The 13,119-nt window shown below is 42.0% G+C and overlaps 1 protein-coding gene across 3 annotated transcripts in view; it reads left to right on the plus strand.

The window, feature by feature from the left end:
- LOC142564770 (UDP-galactose transporter senju-like) overlaps positions 1-8,306 on the plus strand; it is a 49,427-nt gene extending 41,121 nt beyond the window's left edge. For all 3 annotated transcript variants that reach the window (XM_075675924.1, XM_075675923.1, XM_075675922.1), the window contains 2 exons: positions 1,030-1,206; positions 2,316-8,306. In XM_075675924.1, the coding sequence (XP_075532039.1) occupies positions 1,030-1,206; positions 2,316-2,852 (714 nt within the window). In that variant the 3' untranslated portion in view covers positions 2,853-8,306. The remainder of the gene's footprint in view (positions 1-1,029; positions 1,207-2,315) is intronic.
- Positions 8,307-13,119: the final 4,813 nt, after the last annotated feature.

The raw sequence follows: 13,119 nt of genomic DNA on the forward strand, positions 1-13,119 counted from the left end.
ACACAATCATCTACGAAAAGTCGCAATGTTACACCTGGTTCTGTGCAAAAAGAGACGTCATTAACGTATATAAGAAACAATGTTGGCCCTAAAGCAGACCCTTGGGGTACACCAGACAAAACGCTTAGGCAGTCAGAATCTACATTGTTTAAACTTACATACTGGGTATGATTTGTAAGGTAAGCCGAAATCCATCCGATTACTTTGCCATGGGATTATCACGTTAATTACGTCTCAACCAAAATAGCTCAAATTCTTCCTACACAAACTAAAATGCTGATTTACAACGCAATGTTCAACTTGCATTTGAATTATTGCCACTTAGTTTGGGGTACCACAACGTTCACTAACACTGAACGCATTCACCTAATCCAAAAAAGGTATCTCCGACATGTGTGTGATATGTCATACCGACATCCAAGGGCAGCTTTATTTAGTCATTCTAGAGTGAGTAAAATACATAACCTCTATAAATATCGCCTCAGTGTCATCTTTAAATCGGAAATTAGGAATAATATAACCAATCTCAGAAAATTAGCAGAACTAAAGAAAAAGATGTTAAGCTATCCAACAAGACATGGCAAGGAATGGATACTACCGACACTTTGACTTAAACTTGGACAAGAACACCTTCACTACATTCTTCCATCACTTCTTAATGGTTATAGTCTTATTAATTTCGATGTTTTCTTGTGTGCGCGAAGAGCTTCACAATATGTATTTAAATAATGTGGCTTAAGTTTACTTATGTGTACATATTGCTGTGTTGTGTGTACTTTAGTGATTCCTTGGTATACTTATCTGTTTGTTTATTTAATTTTACAAGTTCCAGTACTGCCTCCCTGCCCAACATTAGGTTTGTAGACTTGTCAAGCTGCCCTGGTGTAGCTTTTTTTCTGCAACACCTCCATCTGTATTGTAAGATGGGAAAATTGAAATTGAATTGTGCTCTCTGTCACAGGCACTTCTTAAAAATATGGTGCAGCTAAAAGAATAAACAAACACCTGGCAATTGTTTCTCACGTGCAGGTGCTCTTCAAGAAACAACTGACCCGAAAGCAGTGGCTGTCCTTACTCCTGCTCACTGCTGGATGCATCGTCAAGCACCTCGGTCTACCAGCAAAGCCACTGCCTGCTGCCAGCGTAAAGGCGGTCGGCCTCTTCAGCAGTTTGTTCAGTGCTCACATGCTGCTGTTGCTGGTACAGGTGAGTGACGGACAGTCCGACAAGGCTCATTATGTGGCAGACATGTTCCAAAGAAGCTAGCAAGGTGGAGAAAGCTTTATCAGAGTCATTGTATTACTCCTTTGATCGATTACGGATGACATTTCCCTATCGCAACACTTCCTCCATCTTGCGGACTTCCACGGAATTGATTTGCCATCTTCTGTGTCACTGCGCTTCCAGCTGCCTACTCATTCAGCCACAGTCCCCAAACTCTTGGCCTCCTGCTGAGCTCAGATGGTAGAGTGTCTGCACCAGTAAAGTGTTGGTCCCAAATTCGATTCCCCGACCAGTACACATTTTTCTTCAACTGCGAAGCTTTCTGAGAAACCCGTTAGAATTTATTTTGTAGCTCCATGCTACTCGTGGCGGGCAATTTGACCTTGGTAAATTTGACTTTTCACCTAATTCGAACGCACTGCATAGCTCGGGTGAAAAACCACACATTGCTTATATGGATAAAAAACTTGTTTAGTCAAACTCGAAAGCACGTCGCTTGAATTATTTTGGCCCAAACCGGTGCGCCTTCATGTGTGCAGCTGTTACTATAATGGCTTAAGAACACAAAGAATTCAGCAGACAGTGCTATTGCTTCCCTAAGCAGAAGCTGTTTTTGTTTAAATTTATTTTTATCTTTTAATGGCCGACGCTCCTTCCACTCATGAAGCCCTCCGTTACCGCTTGTTTTGCATCTTGTTATGCTAAGGCAGTGTTTGAACATGTTGCCATGCTTCGCCTCGTGCTGGTTGACTAATGCTTCAAAAGCAAGAACTGAAAAGACATTGCACACTCCTTTAGTCTACAAGGTTGGAATTCTATCATTTTGCAGCCGTTTTTTTTTATTTGACCTTTTGAATTATTCGAAGAAATTATAGTGGCCCCACCTGTGTCGAATCAACGAGAGTCGACTGCATTTCTCTTTCACAACTCCCATTATACTCTGTTAGGGTTTCCATCTGCTTTATTGCGACAAAAGAAAATGATCAAAAACAGTTTCGTTTCATTCATCCAGGAATGACTGGAAAGCTGGTGCAACTGTATTAAATAATCTTTTAATTTGGAGTGTATGGGAGCATGTTTTCACTTTGTAGGTCTTCTGTTCATGCTTCGCTGGTGTCTACAACGAGTTCCTGCTCAAGGACACAGGTGTCAACATCGACATCATGATTCACAACGTGTTCATGTACATCGACTCGATCGTCTGCAACGCAGCAGTGCTGCTGGTGCGGGGCGAGGCGTGGAGCGCGTTCTCTCGTGCTTCGGTCGCGACGCTCGTCAACCCACTAGTCATCGCCATCGTCGTCAACGGTGCCATCTGTGGCATTGTGACGTCGGTCTTTCTGAAGAGCCTCAACTCGATCCTCAAGACATTCGCAAGTGCACTAGACCTGTCTGTGATGGCTGTGCTATGCTGGATTATCTTCAAGATTCCCGTTGACACATACACCGTTGCAGCGATTGCCATAGTGTCTGTCGCCATCTACTGCTACTCTCAGCAGCCTGTCGTGAACAAGCCTAAGGAGACGGCGCACTGTCACGACGATGACGATTTGGAGCGCGCTCTTGTGAACGGTAGCCAGCGGAGCACCGTCGTGACTGCGGAAAAGGGTGCTGTAATGAATGTATAAATAGTGTTGTGATGAGCATAAGTTTAAATAAGATGCGACTTCTAGCCAGTGCGCAGGTAGCCTGCAACTTCTACGTTGACTGTTGCATACTGGTCACATCTCTCCGGCCGCGCCTGAGGGTACTGTTATATGTAAAGCGCACGCATTCTCGAAAACCTAGTCTTTGTACATGATGCTGCTTTCATCCCTGTGTGATATGGCTTTCTGGCAATGCCTTTTGTTGCTTCGTTATTGTGCAATATTATTTTTTGGCTGCAGCAGTACTACTGGTGAGCAGTCTTCTGATTTGTCCACCTACAGTAATTGCAGCTCATTGAAAGCCTGGTCGGTCCACATTGAGTGTCGCAGCTACTGTTGCCACTACTGAATGGTCGGTAAATTGTGTAATTGTTTATGATTGTAAGGTAATGCAAAGTCACTTTATCGAGTGCTTATGATGATTATAACAAGCAGTTAAAATGTGGCTGTAACAATTGTAGGCAGTACTAGCTTGTGAAATCATTAAAAGTGCAGCTTAGAACGATCAGTGGACATGTTTCCTTGCTGTAATAGAGGGAGGGGGTTTCTGGGTGCCAGTAACATTGTTAAGGACCATGTAGTAGGATTTAACAAGATTACAGGTACTCTAGCATCTTTTACTACCAAGATCATTTGGAAAGTGTGCAAGTGTGTGGCCAACATGGTTGCTAACGTGCAGGTGCTTCTTGCAAGATCCTTCTTCTTGTCACGACACGGCTTGTGTTCTTCACCATACGCACTGCTAAATGCATTGCAACTTTTATGATGCATCGCAGCCTTCACTTGTAACATGAAAGTTTGCCTCTGAGTTTCTTTTCATAGGCGATAAAAGTTCGTTGTATTGGCAGCAATGGGATGAGAATCACCTGTGCAAGTCTGCATAGTGGCATTTGGATTTTTGCCATCGCCCCTGGCATTCTTGTTTATTGTTGCACTAAATTTTAAGCACTAGTAAATTACTCTCAATTACGAGATGGAACGCTGTCTTTCAGCTGAGATGTTAACGGGGTATTCATGAATTCGTGTAAGTAGCACCAGATTGCCCCTCTGGGTGCAATCTGGAGCCCAGCACGGTCACTTGTGGTCATTGTCAGCAGGGTTCCAGCATTTGGAGCCCGGGATTGTCACAGTGCATTCTCTGAATATGACACATTCATCAGTGCACATACCCATGCAGTGGTGAAGTTGCATGCATCACAATCACAACCTTGACAAGGTATTGTTTGAGTCTGCACTTTATCAACAAGCACTTCAAAGAAGCTATGCTCATCAGTATTGCCATCTTTGTATCATTAAGTGCATTAGCATTTTGGTATCTATGATGCTTGCCTGTGTGCTTCGGCACTTTGACAGGCATAGCTTTACGATTTCCTATTAGACATCAGCGTAGGTTTGTTGGCAGTCTGAAACTCTTTTTCTACATTGTAGATGCTCCATAAGTAAGAAAAATAAACAGGTGACATTTGTCATCTGTTTCATCACCGCCCACATTGACAAATGCATTTATAATTGCACCAAAGATATCGAGGCAGGCTTGCTTGTAGTTAGTAACTATCGTTAATGCAGTTAGAAAAAAAGAACAGAGATGTGTTGCCCATGTGTCATTGGCAGTTGTATAAAAGCAGTTATGTTTTATGATGAAAGTATATAAGCCAGGTGAAAAACCATGTGACTGGAATGTCCATCATATTGATGGTCCAGCTGCCCTGCTGGATGGATGTGAATTTTTTTTGGGTGCTAAAAGCACAATTTCATGCCCTACACACTGTTTTATCTGTAACATTGATTCAATCAAAGTGAGCTATGCCCAAATACGTGATGATTACATTGTAACTGAGTTTGCTGTATGTCTATTATTCGTGGTGATAAAATAAGCGAGAGACATATATTGTGGCAGGCATTTGAGTAGCATCTATAAGCCAATGCAAGCACACAATTGAAGGGAAACGAATATATACACACCCCCAGAGTGATTAAAGTTCTTACTATAGTAATCACTTCAATACCATTAAAAGTTCATGCCATTTTCTGATTCTTTCTGTCTGTGTTCGCACTGTATTTTGTTCATCGCCCATATATAAAATGAAAACTGCAGGGTTAGCCATGCCCATTGTCATTTAGCACTCATTTAATGACGAAGTCATTCTCGTATTATCACTCTTGTCATGTGCAAGCTTTATCGCCTGAACTACACCACTTTGGTTGTATTTGCCACCAATGTAGTTATAAAGGGTGGTTAAAGAAAGCATGAACTTGCTGCAGGAAATGTCATTGAGGCTGTCCTTTGTGCACCATTTGGAATGTAACGACAATAGATTCGCAAAAATTCAATATTCGGTGGTTCACATTTCTGTGTAATGCTAACAAACATTAAAGTTTTGGTTCCATGGGTCAATACATTTTCAAAGCATTTTGAAACCCCTTAATTCAGACAAGTTGAACGAACATTTTCCTTAATCTGAACGTTTATGGAGCTAATGGCACAACTGATTACAGGATGTGTAACTGATAAGAGCACATTGATAAAGAATACACAGCCAAGACGTGCCTATGTTTGAGATACAGGCTGCTGTGTTTGTGCACTACGGCAAAATAACACCACCTTCACAGTTGCCGAGGAGATGGATTTTCTTGTCATATATCTGTTGGAACATGACTGGGTGCATATACTTGTTCAGGTTACAAGTTGAAATTTTGTTTTAGGTGAGAGCACACGTATTCAGCTACGAATAATTCAGACCCAATAATTCGAGCAGTTTGAGTTAATGTAGCAATGCCGTAATAATTTCTGGTTGAATTGAATGTTTTGGTGCAAGGCTTTATGTAACGTAGCCTGTAGAAAACACCAAATGATCACTGAGTTGTATTATTAAAGAAACCGAACTCACACAAGTCGGAGGGGCTCCCATATTGTGAGTTGGGATTTATATAGACTGCGGCATCATGCTAGCTGAACCTTTAGTAATTTATTTGTGGTCTATGTGCTATACCACTATAAAAAATGCATCTGCTTAAAGAGATCACATGTTAAGCAATGTGTGGAGTTGGGACTGTTTCACTTTCGGCATGACAAAGCTTTCAAAACAAACAATGCAGCACACTTGTCGTTGTAAACCAAAATTCAAGTTCATTCTAACATATTTTAATGTGTTCCTAGTCTATCATGCTTACACAAGAAAATTATATCATGCGGCCAGAAAAGATGTCTATTCTTTGTGCAGATGTTCCTTTAGTTTGCTATAGCAAGTCCAGCAAAAACATATCTCTTTTCTTTAAAGCTATGTATTTCATTGCATTGACCTGTATCATTTTTATTCCTGTTGCATAGTAAGTCTACACAGAACTTTCTGAAGCAAATCCTGCGAGAAATTTAGAATTAGGCTGGAGCTTGTCTGTGATACAAGTTGAGTGATGTCGTTCTGTGTGTACATTGAATCTCAGCATAAGTGTGACACGAAAACTACTATATCATACTGCCCATTTAACGTGGCCTGGTTTGATGACGTTAATCGAAAACCTTTGAAACTAGTGTAGGCCTTTATTTCCTAAGCTAGTGTCAAATTTTTTATATTGTTGTTAAATGCACAAATAGTGGTACGTTTAGTGAATGCCACAGGCCTACATACAACATGTTTTGAGATAAAATGGTTTATTATAAAAAAGTTGTATCAAGGCATAGACTATTTGAGTGTAAATGCATTTATATAATTTTTTAAATATTATTTGTCTTGCGTCATTAATGAGGGGCTGTATTCTGAAACGATCCACTTCGGCGATGCTATTGCCTCAGCGATAGATAGTTCACCGTCAGGCGCATGCTGATTGGCTGGTTGAACAACATCGGATGACGTAGCTCATCCAATTTTGCTAAAACAACTAATTAGCACACGCCTGACACCGAACTATCACCGAGAGGATAGTATCGCCGAAGTGGATTGTTCCAGAATATTGCCTAGAACTGCACCCTTCAACCACACTACAGCTAAAGCTGAAGTCGAAGTGGTTGAAGCCAAAGTGGCAACTATAGTGTCGTGGATGTCTAACACCGAATTATGACAGTTTTTATGTTAATGTTGTGCTCGAGCCAGCATGCTTCGATGAAAAGTCATGATATAATGTTGTTTTCATTACACATTTGTTTAGCATCACCCAAACCATGCTGTTCAACAGTGTCTACATTCAATTGCTGAAACGCTGTTAGAACTTTGATAAACCACTGACAGGATGGCTGCCATTGTCCTTAGTAATGTGGCAGGTACAGTTGAACCTCGTTGTAATGAATTATCGGATACAACGAAATAAATCTAACATTTCTTGCTGATATCAGCATGTAATGCATACTATGGTTATAACGAATATCAGACATAACGAAGTTATTCTTGTTTTCGATGCTACTTTATAATGACAAGGTTCAACTGTACTCGAATTGCATTTGGAGTTGGGACATCAGGCAATTAAATCACCTACCCTCTATTTTTGACTGTTCTCCTACTTGAAGCACCACCTTGACTTCTGAGTTTGGAGGGCAGCACTGCCTGTCAACTGAGGTAGTCACATTAAAGTGAAGGCCAATTGTAACGAAATTTTGTATTACACTTATAAAGCTTACTTTCAGATAGTATAAATATATGCTGCCTCTGTACATAATTTTACATTTGAAATACTAAGCTTGCAAAAAGGCACATATTCTTTAGCACCAAAACTCAAAATAAAAGCCACCATTATAGCTCACCAGGAGTAGCGCAAAGCTTGTGTCGCCCACATTCATTATGGCACCTGGGCATGACCTTCGAGATTGGGGGTCATTGGCAGCACACTGAAAATCTCTGAGGCCGTGTTCTGGGATCTGTGTCATACCTGCTAACCACCAGGTGCCTGTGTTGTAATCTTTGGTTCCCTTTAAAGGCTGTTAATGATAAAAAAAGACAATTATTGCACCTGTAGCTTTGCTAAGATTGCTTCAATAGCACAGAACTATTATTTTATTACTAAGCTTACCACAAAAAAGTTTCATCACAGTTGGCCCTTCATAATGCTCCTCTGTAATCCTGGAGTGAGGAGCTGCTTGATAAATGTTCCTTAACTCCACCAAGCTCAGGTAGACATTGAAATCACCTGATAATGAAGAAACTGTCAATCATCAAAATGCATTGCTAAAACATACTATTTTAATCAAGGCATGTGCCTGCCTCCAATGCGTGAAGTCAGGTTGGTGTTCGAAAGGGAGGAATGCCTAGAAGTATGGTCATTATCTGCGCCTGCAAGACATGCATTTTGTTTCCCTTATTTTGGTGGCATAAGATTCAGTGATCTAAAGATCAGAGACCAAAGTTTTTCAGTAGCTGTTACCTTGTAGGGGGAATAGAGAAAGGTACACACTTTTTTTAGTTATGACAAAAAGTGCATTTGATGAAATAAAGGTTGCCTTCACATCGACATGTGCCTTTTCTTTCTTTTGTGTGTTTTCTTCACTGCCTGTAGACTACGGCCGGAGTGGTATTATTTTCTGCTACACCCGTATTTCTCAGCATCATTATCACCTGACTATTCACATGCCTGCCAGCCACTGTGAATTAAAAATAAATTACATTTGCGAAAAAGTTTTGCTTGTTGGGCTCCAAACCTTCTGCTGGAAGTCTCGAAGACGAGAGGACACAAGAGGGTGCTTTTTTGGAGAAAGTTTTCAGAATATTCTGACCCATTTTTGTTGTGCACTGATATCGCGTGTGACACTGCATTCTCACGAGTATCGTTTATCAGCCACGCAAGCAGCAGTCGGCGGATCACCTTTTCATCACCCCATAAAATGGCGCACTGCATCATAAAACAATGTTTCCTGTTCCACCCTGGCATCCGGCTGATACACAACGAATTGAAAGTTTTCACAATATTCTAACGCATTTTGCATACTGTTTCATGACAGCTGTGTCGCTCTGGAGCAGAAACCAGGTCTAGCATAAGCCACTTAACTGTTTAGTTAACGCTGGAAATGGGAAACCTGCACTATACGTGCACTCTGCAAACATCGCAGATCGCTTTGAATATGAGGCCCGCGCGGGCGCGCCGTGTGCAGCAGCCGCCGGAGGAGAACGCAGCTCCCTCGCCTCACCCGCGTGCCTCGCGCGACAGAAGGCGACGCGCTTGCGCGCCGCCTTCCCCTCAAACCGCCTTCCACGCTCGCGCACGCGTGATTTGAGTAGCGTTCGCCGGTTCACGCTGGTTCTTTATTCTATGCTTTCACATGCTTTCACTCGCACATACAATATACGGCGCACGGCGACGATCTTATCGCCCTCCGAACTTCGCGGTGACGACGACGGTAGAAATGCGCCTGGAGTGTTATATAAACGCTATCACAACAAAACAACCAACGGTATCCTTGCGGATACGCTGCCGTGCAGTCCGTACCGTAAAGGCCCCGGATATCGCGACACGACTACGTTTCACCGTGGTCGACGTCACAGTGGTAAAGGCCGACGCTGGTGGCACTGTATCTGCTTGTACGCACGTTTAGTGATGGCGCATAGTTTCTTTTCGGCTTGAAACGTAAATACAATGGAATTGTAGATGTTACAGTATAAAAGTTATTATGTTTACACGTCAATCGATTTGAGTGCAACTTCCCCGCACGGTTTATTTCAGTCATTTTGTAATTTTTGTTGCTTGCGTCGCTTTTCACCGGCTCCATGTTGGAGGTCCGCTATGAGGCAGTTAGATCGCCGAATGACACTGGTTAGCGCTTCTCGGCCTTTTGGCTAAGATCAAGTGTAGTGTAGAGTTACAAAATTACTAGAGGGAACTCTGGTGCTAGTGTCTACGTGAGCTACAATGGGAGCGGTTGTCCCAGCATGGGAAAAATGGGAAGTACATGGATTTGCCTAAACTTCGTCCTTTTTGGCTTCAAACGGCTTTGTGATTTAGTAAACTCGTCATTTTCAACAGTTTATTGCGTAATAAATAATTGAATAAACATAATTAAAATTGCCCGACGGCAGGATTCGAACACAGGGACTCTAGTACAGAAGCCTGATATTGAAACCATTAAGCCACGGATGCATGTATCGACAAGCGAATGAAACGCACTTATGAATTTACCGCGGGCATGCCAGTGCTTTGAGACGCTTCGTGCGTTTCGATTTGGGCACATAGACAAGCTCAATCATTGCAATTAATAGCAATTGTACGCGTTCCCGGCGTCTTCTACACTTCGAAGAATATAGATTGCGCTGAAATATACGACAATAAGATTTATATAGCGTAATATACAAAGCCACAAGAACGTCTGAATCCACAAGCACGAAGATCAGACAAATCCATGTACTTCCCATCATTCCCATGGTAGGACAACGACTGCAGCGCCAGAGTTCCCTCTAGTAATTTTGTAGGAAACTCTATGGTATCAGCTTAATATCTAATAGGCCCCTGTTATGGCCGGGTCTCTTGATATTATTTGTATTTTTGTAAGCCGGCGCCACGGGTTGTCCCGGCACTGCACTGCCGCCGGGCACGGCCCACTCTGGCAAAATCCTAAATCAGAATTCAGCTTTTATTGCAAAAGCAATACTGCTCGCACTTTGGGCCCATCGGTGGTCGTGGCGCCTCCTTACACGGCTGCGCGTCACGTGACCGTGTGACGTCACGCCAGACTGAGAGACTGGGCCCCAGCTCGCGGCATTGATGGTGGAGGTGAAGCCTTGCGCGCCGCTGCTGCGGCGCTACCGAGAGAGGGCGCTCGCTGGTGTGACGTCACGCTAGGAGGATAAATGGGGCTACAGCTCGGCTACTCGCAGTGGCCGGCGCGCTGCCTTGCGCTATGTCGGATGATGTATAGCCATAAGTTTAACAAAGGGCAACCATGTCCACACCATCAGCCGAACCAAGACGCAGCCAAGGGTATTGCTTTAGCAATCTTCCAGGCTTAACCAAGCTAAGCCTTCAGCCAATTTTTTTGACGGGCGCACGAAAGACGCAGCCGCGCTAACAATTGCGCCCCTGCTGTCGTCCCGCTGTGCTACGTAGTGAGAAAACGTTCGGGCAAGTAGCACGACGTCACAAAAACAGGGCTGGCTGTCCATTATAGGTGGTGTTGCTCCCGAGCACTACCATTGCACAACGTTGCCAAGCGCGCGAGGTCGCGATGACCGCATTCCTATGGCCGTTGTATCCGAAAACTCATCTACAGTGTTGATTGGGTACACATTCATCATCACAAAAACTTTAATGTACAGACTGAAAGAAACCCCCAGGTCGTGAACATTTTGATTCCTAGCCCGCTAATATGTCGAGCCTCGTCAGATTGTGGTTTCTGCATAATTTTGCAAATCCTCAGAATATACATTTTTTTCGCTGGATGTTCAACGTGCCGCATTCCGTCAACAGTTGTGAAATAATATTTCCTTTCTTGTAGTACTTACAGTAAATATGTGTGTTGAGCTTGCGGTTCAATCGTTTTTACAAAAATATGACACATGACTATGAATATTTAATTACGCATCAAGTGTAATAAATTCACTTGAGAATGCTCAAAGCATCATGCTACTAATGTCCCTTTCTTTTGACAATGGCTTGTGGTTTCTGCGTAACTTTCAGAATGCCAGAATTAAATTTTCATGTCCCTGTTTCACTGGATCTTCAACATGCTGCATTCTGTAAGCTGTCGCGAAAGAATAATTTTTGGCGAGTTGGTGTGTTCATGCTTCTCCTGAATTTTCATGTTATCTCACAGTATTTGAAACACACTTCACTGTTGCATTTTGTCATCTGTGACAACTCAATAGTGACTGGTCTATAGATGAAAACAGTGCCAATTTTATTGTAAGCCTACGGTAAGAACACGATTAAACTGCTTCCATAAAATTCTGCATTAATTATTTCACTTCATATCAGAGATAAATACTTTACACAGTCAACTCCCAAGATAATTTCAGTTCAGTTGTCATTTCAGATGGTGCCCGACATTGCTAGTAGAACTCTGACAGAAATGTTTATGAGTGTGTAAAATGCTTTCAGTCAAATTGATTAATATCTGTGGTGCAGTATGCAAGAGCTAAATCTATGAATGTGCAAATACATGTGTGGTCATGGTGTAACCAAGAGAACTATGCTCTGGACGCATAACTGAGTCACTGCTCAGAACAAGTTTGCAGGTTTGGTTCCCTCTTTCTGTCTTTTAAACATTACATCTGCCTTCTTGCTATCAAGTGCTGCTGCTGTTGTAGGATATCATTAAACTTTCGTCAGCTTCCAAATGTTAGCCCTATAGAAGAAAGAATATACATTCACAATGCATTTTTCTCGGCTCTTCTCCTGTGCGATACCTTCTGGTCCAAGAAAAACAAAGCGAACTTTAAAAAAAAATGTTTGGTACACTATATATTTGCAAAAAGCCCACATTTAGTTCCAATAGTTGAAGAAGTAGACCAAATGTATAAGGTTGCGTTTACCTTAAAAGATCTCACCGCAAGTTTCTTGCATCACAAGTAAGCCAATTTTCCAGACGACCAGATGTCAATAGCTCTTTCATGAATTTTTTCTCACTAAGGTTAATCAATGCCCGATTAATTGAACATGATACTTATGCTTGTTACATGGGCACTTTTCAATGGCCATCGAGTTGCCTTTGAAACTACAGAACACTACCTCACTTGAGTGAGTTGCATCGCCACTACATGGCAAACTCAATGGACAATAATTTGATGCCAAGCGCTTGCAGCACTTCCATCGCAAAGTTCTACATCTTTGAAAGTGTACAGTCTTGAAAGTTATCTAAACATCTTTTTAAACAGTACATTTTCATTGCTGTAGTTTCTAAACATTTAAAATAGTTTACTATTTTAATTTACATTATTATGACATTCTTTTATGATTTACAGACTAGTCAGTTTTGTTTTTAGTGCTCTGGCAACGATGGGCTGCTCGCTGAAGTGTTTCTATCCTGGCTCGAGTTTAATGTTTATTGTATGTGCAAGTGATAAGTTACTTTTATAAGGAAGATAGTTTCTGGCTATTATTTTTCTGTGAACACAATGTTGCACTATTGTAACACACTGCTGACAGTACCCGTGCCGTCTGCTCAAAGGATTTCAAGATTTTGATACAGTTGCATGCAATTCCACCAACTAGGCAGGCTATTTATTGACTTGACAGTTGTCAAAGCTGCCCATGTAGCAATGCCATTTCACCATTGAGTCAACATACTATTGATTTAAAGCTCTTAAATGCCCATGTGACACCGCTGCAACAATAGCTG

The sequence above is a fragment of the Dermacentor variabilis genome, chromosome 11 (assembly GCF_050947875.1).
Source record: "Dermacentor variabilis isolate Ectoservices chromosome 11, ASM5094787v1, whole genome shotgun sequence".
Taxonomy (NCBI): Eukaryota; Metazoa; Arthropoda; class Arachnida; order Ixodida; family Ixodidae; genus Dermacentor; species Dermacentor variabilis.